We start from the raw sequence: 17,709 nt of genomic DNA on the forward strand, positions 1-17,709 counted from the left end.
ATTGGTCCTAAGCACTCTGGGATACAGATTCCCTCAAGCCAAACATGGAGTGTAGGCTTTTATTTTAGTATACACTGATCAGGAAGAAGCCTGAATTCCAATTCATTTCCCTGAAGCTCAAAGACATCATACATCACTCTAGAGAAGTGTATCCTGATGTCCACCTCATCACCCATAACTGCAAAGTGGGGGTGGGGTAGGGTGGGGCAAATACATAAAGATGCAAGCAGAGTGGGTAGCTCAAACCTGTCATCTCAGCACTTGGGAGGCTGAGGCAGGAGGACTGCCGTAAGTCTGAGGTCAGCTTGGGCTACCCAGTAAGTTCTGGGTCAGCCTGGGATAGCAAGTGATATCCTCTATCCTCAAGCACAAACAAGTTCACGGGGGTGGGGAGGGGCAGGAGTGGGGAGGGAGGCAGAGAAGAGGAGCATAAGTTGTCTATTCCAGCAGTGACAACTAACACCAGGAATTCAGGAATTCACACCTTTCCAACTAGAAAAATAGCCAGGCGTGCAGACATTCCCAAGTTCACATTCACAAAATTAGAAACCCCTTGTCTTCAGCAAAATGCCACTCTTTCCTCTTAAGCCCACATGTGTAAGACTCCTGCCAGCTCCATATTCCCAGCAGCCTGCTGGACATCTGCTCCAGCTCCATCAGGCCCTTAAAAAAAACGTTAGCTCTGCATTTCTGTGAACCCGGGAGCACAGCAAAGCGGCCGAGGCCGTTTTCAATAAGACAAACTTACTGAGTGGCAGATATCCTGAAGTGAGGAAGTCCCAGACTTTGTGAGCAGCATGCTGTACAAAAAAAAAAAATCCCTGCCTATTGATAGGTGTGTGATGTCTGATGGCTTTTCAGCAAAATTCGATTGTGGTTGAAAAACGAAACAAAACGAAAGAAGCATCAAGAATGTCCCAAGGAGAAGCAGAAAGCATCAGGGTTCTGAGAAATGAGGTCTGCAACCGTTTTTCTAATCCACAAAAAAAAAAAAAAAAAAAAAAAAAAAAAAGGGAGCCACATGTGGTGGTACATGCCTGTAATTCTAGCACTTGGAAGGCCGAGGTAGCGGGGTCAAAATTGTGAGGCCAGCATGCGCTACACAGAGAGATCAGGATCCCAGCTCAACCAAATAACAAAGGCCAAATGGGAAGGCACTTTAGCTGTATGGATTCTGTGGCCGTCTTCATTTCCTTCTTTAAAAAGATAATCAAACAAACAAACAAACAAACTGTATTTTTATTTTATGTTCATGACTGCTGTGCCTACACCATGTGGTGCATTACCCAAAGAGGCCAGAAGAGGACATCAGATTTGCCCTGGAACTGGAATTACAGGCAGCTCTGAGCTGCCTAACCAGGGTGCTGGGAACTGCTCTCAGAACCTGGGTCTTCTGCAAAATCACCAAGTGCTTTTAGCCACTGCGCCCCTCTCTCGTCTTTCTGTGGCCTTCTTTGATCCTGTCTAGTTTTGTGCCGTCACTAAAGTCTCCAACCACAATGTATCTACTTCAGGAAACAACCAAAAAAAGCCTCTACCGGCCACTTCCGGTTTGAGTCTCAAATACCTGTCAGTTACATATTCTGTCCTGCAGTTGCATAAATATAGTTAAAAATACCGAACAGCTGGGCATAGCAGCTCACTCCTGAAAGCCCAGTACTGTGGGCTTGAGGCAAGAGAATCAGTATTTGGGATATGAGACTCTATCAACCCACTCCCAAAAAGGACAAAACAAAAAAAAATTATTACTAAAAAAAAAAAATGCATGTATTGTTTTAAAAATAATTTTAATATGCCTTTCATATTAAGTGAAATATGGAAAGTGATTAATCTAAGGCTTATTATGACACAATAATTTAATTTTACATGGAGAAAAGACTTGGAAAACAAACATCCATTTTTGCAACCATGTTTCAATTTTCCTCAAATTTTTCAGTTTTATCTTAAATGTCACTCCTTTAGGAAACCTTTACTGAGGGTACTTCTTTAAAATGTTCTTGATATATGATGATGATGATGACATGTATATAGATGTGTGTGCAGGCCCATATTCAGTACACATATGGAAGCCGGAGGACAAATTGTAGGAGTCAGCGATTTCCTTCTGCCTTCATCTGGGTCCCAGATGTCACACTCGTATCACCAGGCTTGCCAGCAAGCAGCTTTACCCCTGGAGCCTTGAGCAGCTGAAGATACTTCCTACGACTCAGAACTCCATGCCTGCCTAACCGTGTCCGTGAAAATATCTCCATTCATGTACGGTTCCCTTTGCTTTGCTATATTATTAGTTATTAAGAGGTCAGGGACTTTGCTCTCACGCTTTATGATTTATCAAACAGAAAGACTCTGAACATTTACATTTCTGTCTGTAACAGCCTCTTGTTGAATGTGCTGGCTAGTTTTATGTCACCTTGACACAAGCTACAGTCATCAGAGAGGAGGGAACCTCAATTAAGAAAATGCCTCCATAAGATCGGGCTGCAGGCAAACCTGTAGGGCATTTTCTTAATTAGTGATTGACGGGGAGGACCTAGCTGATTGTGGGTGGTGCCACCCCTGGGCTGGTGGTTGTGGGTTCTGTAAGAAAGCAGGCTGAGCAATCCGGGAGGAGCAAGCCAGTAAGCAGCATCCCTTCATGGCTGAATCATCAGCTCCTGCCTCCAGGTTGCTACTCTGTTTTGAGTTCCTGTCCTGTCTTCCTTCAGTGATGGATTATGCTATGGAAGTATATGCTAAATAAACCCTTTCCTCCCCAAGCTGCTTTTAGCCATGGTCCTAGCAAACAGTAACCCTAAGACTATGAACCATCTCTTAACTGAACAATATTGTGAACCTGTATTTTCACATACAATGGCCACTTAAAATAATACCCCGGATTGTCTAGCTCAAACCCTTCAGCAACACAGACAGGGAAGACCTCCTTTCACTTCCAGTATAGGAAAGACAAGACTCACATTTCCCCACAGACATTACTTTTGGCCTTACGAATTCTCCCTTCTTCCCCAAACAGATGGCATAATTGTCCTTTCTTCTGTATATTCTGCTAAGGACTGGCCACCTCCTCTGTTCTGTGGCCTCCACCAATGACCCAGAAGGTCTCTGGTACTGAAGAGCATGAAGCTCAGGTGAGAAGAAGGGGAAACTGAGAGTGAGCGAACTTTGCTGCTGTGATCGAATGAGAAATGTCCCTCATAGGCTCACGTTTCTACACGTGGTCCTCAGCTGATGGCGATTTTAGAAGGTTGTGGACGCTTTACGGGGCAGAGACTTGCTGGTGGGCGGGGGTCACCGGGAGCAGGCCTTGAGGTCTCATTCTTGTCCCATTTCCTCTCTGCTCCCTGACTGTGGACACATGTGACCGGCCGCCTGGCACTCCCACCACTATACCTTCTCCGCTATGATGGGCCCTAGGCCCTCAAACTGTAACAAGGTGTACGATGTTGATCACGGACCAGGCACCAAGTTCCCTGATTCACAGCCTCATCCCACTGGGCGCCTCTCTGATCTAGGAATCATGCTCATCATTTCTCTCTTCCTTACTAGGGCCGGCTCGTGCTCAGACTTTACTAAGTCAAATATATACACAGAAACATAAAGTTTCTTTTTGTAAAGGTTCATGTGCGGAAGTGCTGCTGCTCTGTTCAGAGCACACTAGTACAAAACGTGTAACTTCCTGGATCCCAAACCTAAAATGCTGAAGAAACCTGCTCCCTGTGGAGTCCCTCTGCTTCAGCACGTGCGAATGGGTTGCTCCCTTCTACCCTGGCTTCACCGCCCTTTCTAAACAATGAACTCAGTGTTCACATCTGTAGGCCCAGCTGCCATCCACAGCCCATCCAGTGCTTTCTCAGATCTGTGCCCAAGATCATACTGCAAACCTCCATTTCTCCACCTGCAGGAATACAGGCTTGCTGGGGTCCTGTTGTTGGTTGTTGTTATTGTTTGTTTGTTTCAAACTTTGTAGCTTTGCATGATGACAATAAGAAAGATGTTTCTGGTCCACATTTCACCACGTGATGTTATGAAACTGAGTTACACCAAAACACAAGGAATGTTCTACATTCCATTTCAGGTTGACATTTTCAATGTTGGTTTTTTGTTTTGTTTTGTTTTGTTTTTTCACTTTTCCTCTGTGCTCACAATTATTATAAAACAAAGAGTTATCCATCACTATTTGGAAAAAATGTATGCCAGCTTATTATTATTGTTGTTATTTTAAGTTAAACCTCATTTAGAAATCCCAGACCGAAGTACAGAGGAAGCCTGTGTGATCCCAGGACTGCCGTCGCTGCTGCTGTTTGTGGAAGTCCCTGGACCGTCCACAAACTTCAGCCCATGTCTGGACACAGCTGCCACAGACCAGGGAGACGAGCACCAGAGCCCCCAGCCTTACTAGTCATGTCTGTTGACAGACCCCCCCTTCCTGTTTGACAGTCTGTCCAGTCACTGCTGTCTTTTCACTGAGTAATCAATCATTTCCTTCATACACGCTTGTAACTACACACCAAACAATGTCTTGGGTTACAGAGTCGGTGCTGCCTGACTGAAGATTCAAAGCAGCTAACAGCAGCTGCTGCACACCCACAAGAAATAAGGCATTGCCCCAAGCTCAGGGCCCTCGTCCTATCTACCCCAGGGAGAAACTGCCCTCTCAGGCAAGTACTGCTCAGCGTTCTCAGAGGGAAGAGGGAAGGTGTCTCTCTCAGAAACTCATCCATATTGTCATCCAATTAAAAAGCAAGTTTGAAAAGACCGACTAACTAGTCCTCTCAAGCCCCATGCCAACACTTTAACAGCAGCTTAGGGCTTCTACTTAACACCAGGCATGTGTAAACCAGGCGTGCACACTCAATGAAGCATGAACTCAGTCCCAACTCTTTCGAATACTGCTCAGTCCATGCTTACAACTTTTAACGGTCCCTCCCAACAAGGGGAGAGGGGTGTCACATCCTCCGCCTATGGGTGTTCTTCACTGGTTCTCTCATGTCCTGATCAAACTGCTCCAACGGTGCACTCAAAGGGCAAGGCAGGTACTTGTAAACAGGCACTCTTCCTTTAACAAACACAGACGAGTCACACGCGTCTGACCTTGCAGTTTGCAGCCTGTCCACCATCTTCACAAATGGCTGCTGCTGCCTATCACAGAAGAAAGAACACAAGCCTCTCCAACATCAATTACCACGGGAGGGATTTGGACCTGGTTCCAAAGAGCTCGCCTAATGTGCTTTCCACACTCAGCGGGATAAAGCCCAGGGCGTAGCGACAGAGATGAGGCAGCAAGCTGGCTTCCAGGCGCCGGGTCCTTAGACTAAAGACCTGAAGTGGCCCAGTGGTTGCAGGAAAGGGCTGAGGGAGGGAGGGATCACACTGCTGGGGATGACTGAAGCAGGATTCCAGAGGCTTTCCCTGGTCCCGGGGGCTTTTATAGTTCTAGGTAGCAAGACAGACCATAACAGAGATAATGATTTTCTCTTTGGGGGGCTGAGAAGTGTGCAACCTGGTCCCCTACCATCTGCATCTCTGGGCATCCTTGGGCACAGAACACAGTGAGGAAAACTGGCTCTGACAAAAGCCAGGCACAAAACGGGTGAGAGGTAAATAAAGTGTGAAGAAAAGTGGAGACAAAAAATGCAGCGATGTGTTTGGAAAAAAAAATTAAAAATGAGTTAGAATGACAAAGTGTGATAGAATTATACTATTGTTCCTTGAACAGCTTACAAAGTCCCACTCTGGCCTTGCTTCCTGTTGGGCCTGCAGAAGGGGAATGTAATTTGGATCTTACTGATACCAGGCTGGCTACATCACTGGTTTCAGCCATGTGTACGAGAGCAAAGGGCTGACTGCAGGTTCTGAGGAGGAGCTGGATTGCCAGTCCCTGCCACAGCGTTTACAAGTACCAGACAGAATCCAGTCCTTCAGGCTAGAGCCTGGGCTGAAGCCACAGCCAACCTGCACCAGCACTAAGGTTACTGAATCAGACTGTCACTGTCTCAAGTCACTGAGCAGCTAGGGGTGTCTGCTGCTGCGTCACCCGGCACGAGCAGACCAATCCCAGGAAGTTACAGCTCAGTAGAGCAGCTCTGCTGTCCACCCTGTGTCTCCACTCACTGGGGTATCCTGCATCTACAGCCAGGCCCATTTCCTGCATGCATGCTACCGCTTACGTAACCCGATACAGCGAAGTCCCAAATAACCCTTCTGACCTAGCAGATTAAGACCTGACTCTAAGATTCTAAGATTCTCTGTAAGCTGCCTTCTCTCTTAGTTCCTAACACACAACTTTTCTTTGCACGTACCCTACACTAACCAGACTGTGCACAACCCATGGCACCTTTTCTCCTCACCCAGCCCTGCACACCAGGGACTCCCACACCCACTCACACTCCCAGCCCTCACCACTTCCTAACGCATCAATCGCTTCCTTATTTCTGCCCCTACGGACACCCTACCCCAATATCCTGCCCCTGCACACGTGGGCGTGCCCTCTGAGGCTCTCTGTTCGGCTCTGAGCTTTTCTTTCTGTGAGCTTAGAAGACTGAGGCGGGGACAGACGGTCTGCAGGAAAGCCTGTCCCTTAAAATACCTGCCCGTCTGGTCACCTGAGCCACACTGAGTTCTAGAGGGCAGAGCCCGGTGCTTCTGGGGAATATAGGAGGCATGGGAAGGGTAGGCTGCCACTGAAAGGTGACAGCAGGACCCCAGGAAGCCACGTGGGTGTTTGGGGCAGTGCAGTCCAACAAGGTGGCGGTGGGAGCCACATACGTAATTTAAGCTGGTTTTATAACATATTTTTAGGCAAAAGGAAGACACGATTGTTTTAGTAACATATTTTAGTTAACCTAGTACCTCCCAAATATTTGTGCTACATTTTTTCCCCTTTCACCCTTGAAATCTGCTGTGTATTTTTATACTCACTACACATCTCTAGCCGCAACAGCCACAGAGCACATGTTCAAAAGCCTGTTCTCAGCAAACAGAAGAGGTAGCAGGAGGCCATGCCAGAACCAGACACGTTCCCTCCCTCCCGAGAGCTGTGTATGTTCCCTCGTTTCTGAGTAACAGGTATAAAGCCAGCTTTTGGTGTGTTTATCAACATGCCTTTGTTTTTGGAGACAAGGTCTTACTATGTAGCCCAGGCTAGATTCAAACTCTAGATGTCCTGCCGTGGACCCCCAAGTACTGGTATAACATAACACATACCACCAAACCTGGGTCAGCCAATGACTTTGGGTTTTGGGAAGTAACTATTTGGGCAGGAGCATAGTTCACTGCCAAAGCGCTTGTGTAAATCCTTGCGTTTGAGCCTCCTCACTATTTTTTTAAAAATGGAAATTAAATTTAGTTCACAAGATTGAAATATTAAAATAATCATTCATTAAACCATATTGTTTGCTCATAAATTTATAATTAGAAAGTTAACTAAAACCAGATTATCAGCTAAACAAAATGAGTGGCAGTTATTTTTATTTCTTCCCAAATGCTTCCTTCTTACTAACTTGCCCAATGAAACACAATGGATAAAATAACCCTTCTTTGTCCTGAGCACCAGTGCCCACCAAAATTCAGTTTATCAAAAGATGGCTCAAACAAGCAGGTGCAGCACTACCTTTGGACTATGACAGACACAGCTCTCACACCCTGACGCTTATACAACAAAGGCCTTCTTCTTTTTAATGTGCAGACATAAGCTGGTGTCCCCAGGATTGTCTAAAGGGCTACTGTTCTGGAGGGAAACAGACTTTGCTCCCATAAACACTTTTGGGCGTTCAGCAGGCCAGAATATTAAAAGATACACCTGAGATAAATGCTTCTCCACTCAGAGCAATTTATAAAATCGACACTTACCAGACAGAAAACTCCAAAAGATTAGTTACATAGCAATCTATGTTTGGGGGCTCATTTCCTGTCTGTGGCTCTGTCCACTAGCAAGGAAGCAGTCTTGCTCCAGCTGGCTTGTCTGTCTGTCTTCCCTTGCTTCACTGAGTAGCTTGTATGAGCTGTGGGCACTGTCCTGAGGAAGCACTGTCTCTGTTACTGGCGTGTAGTTTCACCTACTCCAGAGTATCATTTCTAATCATGGAATCCTAGAGCATCTAACCTTCTCAGGTTGGCTTCCTCTACTTATTAATGTACACTGAAAGTTCCGCTGCACCTTGTTGTGGGTGGATAGCTCACTTCTCTTCTATCGTTGAACGATACTGTAGCAAGAGGTTGTACCAGGATTCATTATCCGTTCTCCTGCTGGAGATCATCATGGCTTTGGTGTTCGGCAATCATGAATCAAACTGCCATAAACACTTGTGCACAGTAGGTACACTCTTTCAGTTGGTTTGGGTAAATACCGAGACACTTGACCACTGGGGTCATGCAGTTCGAATGCAGTTAGGTTTTTCTGGAAGCTGTGGGCTGTCTTCCCGGATGCTTGCACCATCTGCCTCGGTCTGACAGCAATAGCAGAGTTCCTGCCGCTCCACAGCCTTCATTTTGTTTCTGTCAGACTTGGAGATTTTAGGCATCCTATAAGTGTGTGATGGGATCTCATTATTGTTTTAATGTAGATTCCCTAATGACCTCATGGTCCCTTTATTTATTTGTTTGACACCTGTGCATCCTCTTTGAGGAAATATCTATTCAGATATTTTTGTCAATTTAAAAATTGAGTTCTCTTTTCATCTCTCTTTTTTTTTTCTTCTGAGTTTAAGAGAGCTTTGTATAATTTGGATACAAATCCTTTATTGGGTGTTTTCTCCATTATTTGTCCCAGCATACAGTGTTTCTTTCCACTTAACATTGTCACTGGCAGAGGAGAACACTTTTTTTTTAATTATTATTAATTACAATTTATTCACTTTGTTTCCCCCCATAAGCCTCTCCCGAGGAGAACACTTTTAATAGAATACCGCAGCTTTTTCTCCTATGTCATGCTTTCAGCTTTGTCCCTGAAAGGTCATCACGGAGCCACGGCCACCTCCTCATCTCTGAAAGCATTCCAGAGTTGTATTCTGTATTGAGGTCTATGACCCATTTTGAATGAAATTTTCTAAAGAATGGAAGGTCTGAGCTTACTTCTTAAAAAATGTGGATCTTTGATAGTTTCCACACCCTTTGTCTCTTCAGCATCTCATTTTAATATTAACTGATTTATCTTCCATTTCCCCTAGCCTCTGTCTTTACCTAGATCTAATCTGCTATAGAACCTTAGGGTTTGGACTTTTCAGACTAAGAACTCTTATGGGTTATTGGTTTCTTGAATTATATAATATCCTCTTCTTGCTAACATTTTTCAACCTGATTTTTTTTTTTTTAACTCCTTAAATATAACAAGGGCATTTAAAGTTTGGGCCTAACAATTCGATATCAGAAGCACTGGCGGGTCCATTTCTTGCTTTCATTTCTGCTGGTTCTCACTCCTGATCTTGTGTGTGCCTTCTTGATCTGTGTGTGTTTCTGCCTGTGTTTTGCTTTGTCTTCCATTGCTGAGGATTGAACCTGGGACCTTGTGCTCTGCCTCTGAGACGCACCCCAGTGTGGGACGCTCTGAGAGGTGGCCGTGGGGTCCTCACCTGTTTTTCTTCCTGTAGCTTCTAGGCACCTGAATTCTGGGATTACTTTATTACGACTTCAGTCCTTGAGATTTCCTGGGTCCTGCTGCTTCTGCCTCCCGAGCGCGGGCATTACTGGCTTTCTTCTGTCCCACGGACTCAGTCTTACTGCTGTCCCCCCAGGTTGTCCTGCCTCAGCCTCCTGATGATGGAAAAGTGCCACTACACTGCCACACTATGACTTCAGACCTGACAGTGATCCACCTGAGGGCTGATTCCCTTCTGGTTTTCCTTCACGTGCCCCCTAAGACCTGGTTTCAACCCACAGTACGGACTACAGTACAGGGAGTTTAGCAGGACTTCAGCTCTGGCAAGGTGGGAATGAACCCCTACACCCCATCCTGTCCTACAGAGCTGCCAGCAACCTCGCTCTGCCTGGAAGATGATTCTACCTGAATACTGCACCCGAGACACTAGACTCTCTCTCTGAATTTCTGGGGTCTTTTTGGACCTTGGTCTAGTAATCCCTCACTGACCCTGATAGAGTTCCAGTTTCTTCAAGCACAGACTTTAAAAATGTAATCACATTTATTCATGTGTGTGTGTGTGTGTGTGTGTGTGTGTGTGTGTGTGTGGGTATATCAACGTCAGGAGGTCAGAGGCCAACTTTGGGGAGTCCAGTTTCTCCTTCCACTACACGGATGGGTTCTGGGGCTTGAACCAAGTTCTGCATCCTAAGCACGGGCTTTATGCGTTTCAGCTGAACTCGATGGAGGTGCTATGGATTCCTGCTGTGTCATTTCTGACTGCAAGAAACGTCAGAGCAGGAACTTCCATCCTATGAACTTCATCCACTGGGCTCCCATGGTCCCTGCACAACTGTTTTCATATGGCATACACATCCGCTCCCCACCATCACAGTGCTTCACATAAGCTGCTCCTCCCTGAAGTGATCTGCTAAAGTGAACCACCTGATCTTCCCTGAGGCGCTCTGATCACCAAGGCCCAAATCTCACTGTCTTACGGTGCGTTAAAAGCACCTTTGTTTTTCCCGCGTCTTTTCCACACACACATACTCTAAATCTACTTCTGTGACGTTAATACATTTTACTCTGTTTTATCCTTCACTTGGTTTCAGGCCGGTCTTAGGCCTCCCAAATGTATCTCATAGAGTAGATACCAGCTATTAAATATTTAATCACATATATAATTATATAATTACTATATAACTGGTTTGTTCTTTTGTTTTTTTTGAGACAGGGTTTCTCTGTGTAGCCTTGGCTGTCCTAGACTCTCTTTGTAGACCAGGCTGGCCTTGAACTCTCAAAGATGGCCTGTGCCTCCTCGAGTGCTGGTATTACAGGCGTGCATCACTCTCCCCGACTTTGATGATGTATTTTTAACAGGATGACTCAACATTAAAGTTGGTTTAGAGAATTTCATGGCTCTTCTCAGGAATGATCTTAGCATTCACTTCGTGTGCAGGCTAGAACACAACCAGGATGTTCTGTGTGCGAGGTAGCAGTGATTGTTAAAACTATTTTTGTGCCTTGCCAATGTCAATGCTTTTCCTTCACTGGGCAGCCACAGGTGGAATGGTTCCAGTAACACACTGGCTGTGTGTGTTTGTGTGTGTGTGTCTGTGTCTGTGTGTGAAATGAAGTTAACTTATTACCAGGATGAGTATGTGCTTTGAAACCTCTGGGAGCAAAGAAAAGAAGAAACAGGCAGCTGAAGGAACACATATGCCCCAGGGGCAGAAAACTTTCCAGATTTTAGGGATTGTGATCACCCCAGCGAGTACTCAGGGAGAAGAAGCGCCATGATCCTCCAGATCTGACCATGATGAACAGCCGAGCTCACGCTAGCTACCTCCCTTTCTCAGGACATCGCCTATTCTTTAGTCAGTGCATGCCTTCCCTGCTGGAGTTCAAACTCTTAGTGCCAAAGAGAATATGAACGATGCCTTCAATAAAGAGAAAGCATGAAATAACATTTTATCCGTTTTCCATAATCCAAGGGCTTTCTTTATATCCCCAGGGGGAGTACGCCTGTCTTGTCTCTCTTCTGCTCTCCCATCTCCTAGATCCTGACCATGTGGACAAAGAGTTGGCCCTCATCCTATCTTTAGGGAACATGGCCATAATCAGTGTCATTAATCAGGATTGGTCAAACTTCTGGTGACTTTCGATCCTAAACATTTCTCTGTACTCAGTGAAATGCTCCCTGGTGACAAAACCCACTAAATCCACTTTCACTTATGCAGGCCTGCTCACTCAAATACCTTTTCGTGCCTACTCCATTTATTCCTGGACTTTTGGGGTCTCCATTGGTAAAAATGTCATCAAAAGTTGGCTGAGGCAGCAGGACTGGTCTAACTGACGGTCACTGTGATTGGCTAAGAACTCTGATGGCGCATACCGAATCAGCATGGACCCTCTTTATCTGAATGTGTGAAAAGCCTTTGCAAAGATGTTAATTCTTGGCAAGACAGAAGATAGTTTGTCTGAGCAAGTTAGTAAATTTCATTCTGGAGAACCTGTTTTTATTTTTCTGCTTTCTTGAATGGCCACTGCCTTAGTCATTGCTGGGGTAAAACACCATGACCAAAAGCGGCATGGGGAGGAAAGTGTTTATTTCAGATCACACCTTGAAGTCTATGATCCAGGGAAGTCAGGACATGAGAACCTGGAGGCAGGAGCTGATGCAGAGGCCATGTGGGAGTGCTGTTTCCTGGCTTGCTCCCCATAGCTTGCTCAGCCTGCTTTCTTATAGAACCCGGGACCACCAACCAGCCCAGGGGTGGCCCCACCCACAATAGAGTGGGCCCTCCCACATCAATCACTAATTCAGAAAATGTCCTACAGAGCTGCCTACAGGCCAGTCTTATGGGGACACTTTCTCAATCGAGAGCCCCTCCTCCCAAATGACTCTAGCTTGCGTCCAGCTGACATTACACTAGCTAGTGCAGTTATAACACTCTCGGCCTATGAACCAGCACCTGCTTCTGCTACTCACTCTTCTATTAAGCTCCCTTTCCATACCAACAGGACAGAACCAAGCACCTGGCTGGAAGCTCTACAGAGACAAGCATCTTCTAAGACTGAAACAATGAGTGAGAACACATGCTGGCCTTTTGTCAGGGCCAGCATCAAGTGTTGACTCAGGCTTATATTTTAAAATAGAATGTTAGTCTTAATTCTTAGGTGGCCAGGAAATTATCCATGGAAATTATCCTGCAATGAGTCAGGACCCTAAATGCATACTAAGTCAGTACCGATGCCCAGTTCCATGCCAGTACTTACCTTGGGAGGTTTTCTTCATGATGAAAAGAAAAAAATTCAATAGCCGAGATACAGAAGTTGTCAACACAATGGCCACATCAGAGGGAAACAATGAAAGAGAAAAAGAAAAGAAAAAAACAAAAACAAATTCAGCAACTTTGTAATGGGATCTGAAAAACCACACGTATCCAGCTGTCTGCACTGTAAACCTCTTACTATAGCTCAGAATCTATACACAGATAATAATGTCAGCCCTGATCTAACAGAATGGATCTAGCCACCCATTGAGAGGCATTTTTAATGATTCTAGGAAATGGTAGCGAAGGGATTTAGAGATACAGAAATACTATATATAACCATTACTGCACAGAGCTAAACTCTTTTTAAACCAGCTTTACATGCAAATTTTCTTCCTGGCTCCCACCTGATTTCTTCGAGACAAGGTGTCATGTAACTTAGGCTGGCCTTAAACTAGGAAAGACAGAGGATGACCCTGAATTTCTGCCCTTCTTGTCTCAGACCCCTGAGTCCTAGAATCATAAGCAGCTACGCCGCAGCTGAGCTCTGTGGCTCTGGGATCAAACCTGGGGCTTCATGAGTGGTAGGCAAGGAAGCCCCACCTGAGCTACACCCAGGCCAAACTACCCTCAATACATCCCATCTTGTCCATCCAACTAAGTTATACCCACACCCTATATTTAACCTTTTGTACATTAGTGTTAAAATATACACATTATTTTCCATTGTCAGGCACAGATACTCTAATATATACGAGGACGGTGATTTCAAAACCATGATACAGGACGGTAAGCTTTACCTATTTCAACACTGAAGAGAACTTTTAAGACAAGTTCTGGCCTTCCCCCAACATCAACCACATGACTATTTCTAATGTTAATTATTTTTTTTTCAGTGCTGAAAAATCAAACCTGGGGGTTGGCCTATGCTAGGAAAATATCCTTCCACTGAGCCACATTGGCATCTCTGCGACGCTTGGTTTTGCACGCTAACAACTCGGAAATGATTGAAATTATACTCCAAGGAAATGCTGAAAAGTGAAGGTTTCAAAGTAAGAAAAAAGATGAGGTTGACGTGCTTTGTAAATGTTCTCCTTGCATGTAAAATTCAGGTCCTGAATTTGATTCCTAATGTGTGTGATCCTAGGACAATTCTTGGGTTTCCTGATGTTGTCATTCTTGATCATGCTCTTACAATATTTTAAATTATTAAAATAATTGTCAGAAGTGGGAGGCTTTCCTTAGATCAGAATCATGGGGGTCAGAAAACTAAGCTGGGGCACACCTCACACCTGTACCTGAGTACAGGGAGGCAGGAGGGCTGCCCTAAGTTTGAGACCAGCCTGGTCTACACAAATTCCAGGTCGACCAGGACTACACAGAAAGATTATGTCTCAAAAAGGGGTGTATGTGACTAACCGAATTTAAATTCAAGATAGGAGGCATGCAAATTAAACAGTAGAGGGGTAAAATAACAGTTGAGTTTTCTTCAGCGCTAGGTTCAACAATCTCCATAGAATTCCAAGGCCCCTTGAAAAGTCCAGAGCTCAGAAGTGGAGAAAGTCCATGGACTAGGACAGGCAGGCAGCTCTACTATTCTGACTGCAAGCAAAGAAGATCATGACATTCCACTGAGCTCGAAGCTGAGGCATCATTTCCTTGGAATTTCACCAGCCAGCTAGAAAGAAATCAGCCTGGATGTCTATGCCTACCTCGGGCATTGGGGCATGGCGGGGAATCAATTTTTGTCTTCTAGATTTTTGTCCAGTCTAACTGGTATCTCGGGCTGTTCTCAGCCCTGCCTGAACATATGAGCAAGACCACCCATCCAACCAAGACAGGCCATGTGGATGGCGTGATAAAAACACACAGGTGTTTTTAATTCTAAGCAGGCCAGAAGTTTCATTCTATACACGAAGCTTAAATTTTCTTTCCCTTAAGACTCATCTGGACACATCTGCCCTGTGCAGGGAGAACAATGAGGGCACCGTGCCCTGTACTTTTGATGAGGCTTCTTGTTATACCTGCCTCGTTTCATTTTACTTTATTTTTACCTCCTTTAAACCACTGCTTTATTTATTTGACAAAGGAAAGCCACTTGGGTTCTGTTGACAATCACAGGAAACAGCATGGGCCGAGTTAACAGAACACTGTCATTCCTGAGCGCCCATGGGGATGCAGAGATCCCCAAATCCAGGGATGCTCAGTTCCCTGATAGGAAATGTCACAGCGCTTGCATATAATCTGCGCACATCTTCCTACGTACTCAAACCATCTCTAGACTACCTAACCAGGCAAACAGGCTAGGTAAACAGGCACTGAGCTGGATTGTCAAGGGAACAATCCAAGTGTCTGCGTGCTCACTACAGCCCCTTTTTGTTCCTGAACATTTGTGTTAGTTGAATCTTAGGACACAGAATCCACGGAGACAGGCTATAGGGGGGCGGGGGGCCTCAAAGAGCCATCCAGGGTCATCACAGCACAGCTCCCACCGTGGCCCCACCATGCTCACGGTTAGTGGCAAGGAATCGGGGTTTTGGTCTATAGCCAGTGGTATATTTACCTATTTAGCTGGCCAAAAATTCCACTCTTTACTGACATTCCAAGAGGATTTTTTTTCCATACCTCTTGGAAAATTTAAAAAAAAAAAAAAAATCAATCCCATATCAGCCTTTTAGGTGCTTTGAAAGTGTATTCCTGTCACGTGGGACGACAGAAACTATCTGTGAAAACCAATATAATTCAGCTCCTTTCGTCTGTGCTGTGATGAAGAACGGCTAAAGAATGAATGGACACTTGGGAACAGGGAGAGGGAGGGCACACGCTTGTGTGAGGCGGCTGCCTGAGCTGACTCAGTCTCCTCACACATTCCATCACGCACGTAATCGACAAGCTTTCCGAATGTGTGAATCAGACAATGGTCAGTCAAGATGCGCCCATCCCCAGGGGTCGGGAGACAAACGAGGAGCTCAGGTCTCCCTGGGCAGCTACGTATGGCGAAGCTAGCACATGGCTGCGTCCTGTTAGGTCACTCAGTGCTTTCAGCCATTTTGCTCTGTAAACACAATGTTCCCAATGACTTAAAAAAAGAAAAAAAAAAAAAAGATAAGTTTTATATGTGTGTGCATCAAAGTATGAGCACAACGGCCGCAGAGGCCAGAGTCTGAGGTCAGTGCCCTGGGGCTGGAGTTACTGGTGGTTTTGAACACAGATGTGAATGCTGTGGGCTGAACTGATGAGCCTGCCCTCCAGGCCCTGGTGGGATTTGTTTGTGTTCTGTGAGAGGGTCTTGCTGTGTACAACAGGCTCGATTCTCCTGCCTCGGCCTTTCCAGTTGAGATTATAGGTATGTGCCCCCCATATTCAGCTTCATAAGTGTTCCTTTTATTGTTTGCTCGTCCTGTAAATGAGCTGATGTTGGACTCAGTATATAGCCTACCTCCCTGACTGATACTGCTTAGATCTTTTCCTGGTGCCGAAGCTACTACTCAGACGACCAGCGAAGGCATCATTGTCCACTCTCACGTCAACCTGGCCGCTTGAACACTTCATGCACATCCCAAGGAAGCTACCCTGTAGTCACAGCTGTCTCAAAAGGCTCACGCTGCCTTTTCTTCTCGTTTCTTTATCACAAGCCTAGGTAGCCAACCTTTGGCCTCTCTGGGTCACATGGCCATCCATAACATTTTCATGCTGGAGAACCAGGCAATCCGGTACAAAACAATTCCTACAACGTTTTGAGTACGTTCACGACTTTGTGATGGGCTGCCTTTGAAGCCATCCTGGGCCTCATTCAGCCTGTGAACTGGACAGCCTTGCCTGGCAGTCCAACTTTTCAACCAGTCTAAAGGGTGTGTGTGGGGGGGGCACGTTCCCTGGTGCTATCATAAGGCCTGTGATGACTGGTACAAACAAAATCCTTCATTTGCATGGAGGCTCACTGTGATTGCTCCAAAAATGGTTGACACCCCTTTCTGGCTATATCAGCAGAATCATTCACTTTTCCAGTCAGCCAGGAGACACCCTCCTGTGTAGACCCCTGAACTGAAGAGTCCAGGGAATAGCCAGGGCAGAATTGGGCATGGGGTGGTAGCAGCATGATGGAGACAATGAAGCATGGCTGAGTAGAGGGAAACTGAGGAAGGGAGAAGCATACTCTGCGCCCCAGTTCCAGGGAGATGCACCTTAACACCAAGGCTCCCAGGCACGCTAAGCACGAGGACTGTAACACCACAGCTTCCGTCAATGGCCGGCAATACCAACACTGTGGAAATGAGCCTGACGTGCTCCTCAGAATGTGACTGAGGATCTTGGAACCTGAGGCCTGTGCAAGAGCTTTAACACTAGAAGGACCGTCCGGTGCTGCTGGCTGCTGCCGCCAGTCACTGCTGTTGGAAGCCAAGGGCTGCAATCAGTGTTGAGGCCATGGGGATTAAAAGCCTGAGAGCATTCTTCGCTTGAAGCTAGGAGCTTCTGGGTCTTTTGGTCCAGACGCTCGGCCTTGGCTACTCAAGGCTTGGACTGGCAAGAGTGGAAAAGCTTTGTTTCCTCTCCCCATGATTTCTATCCAGATAGACAGAGCTTAAGGACTCAACCAGTTGACTAGTAATGGCTGTATGGCATTCATCTGCGGTTAGAAGGTTTCCTTTCTTTCCCTTCCCTTCCCTTTCCCTCCCCTTCTTCTCCCTTCCCCTCCCCTCCCTCCTCTCTTTCTTTCTGTCTTGAGACAAGATTTTACTATGTAGACCAGGCTGGCCTTGAACTCACAGAGATCAGCCTGCCTCTGCCTCCCAAGTGCTGGGATTAAAAGCATGCGCCACCACACTGGCTTGCTCTATTTTTTAATTATAGTATGCATGCATGGGT

At 45.8% G+C, this 17,709-nt stretch overlaps 1 protein-coding gene across 2 annotated transcripts in view; it reads right to left on the reverse strand.

Annotated features, from left to right (window-relative positions):
- The window catches only part of Kif13a (kinesin family member 13A), a 169,116-nt gene that overhangs the window by 96,378 nt on the left and 55,029 nt on the right, over positions 1 to 17,709 (reverse strand). For both annotated transcript variants that reach the window (XM_021642828.2, XM_021642823.2), the window contains exon 3: positions 12,848 to 12,860. In XM_021642828.2, the coding sequence (XP_021498503.1) occupies positions 12,848 to 12,860 (13 nt within the window). The remainder of the gene's footprint in view (positions 1 to 12,847; positions 12,861 to 17,709) is intronic.

This window comes from Meriones unguiculatus, chromosome 19 (assembly GCF_030254825.1).
Source record: "Meriones unguiculatus strain TT.TT164.6M chromosome 19, Bangor_MerUng_6.1, whole genome shotgun sequence".
Classification (NCBI taxonomy): domain Eukaryota; kingdom Metazoa; phylum Chordata; class Mammalia; order Rodentia; family Muridae; genus Meriones; species Meriones unguiculatus.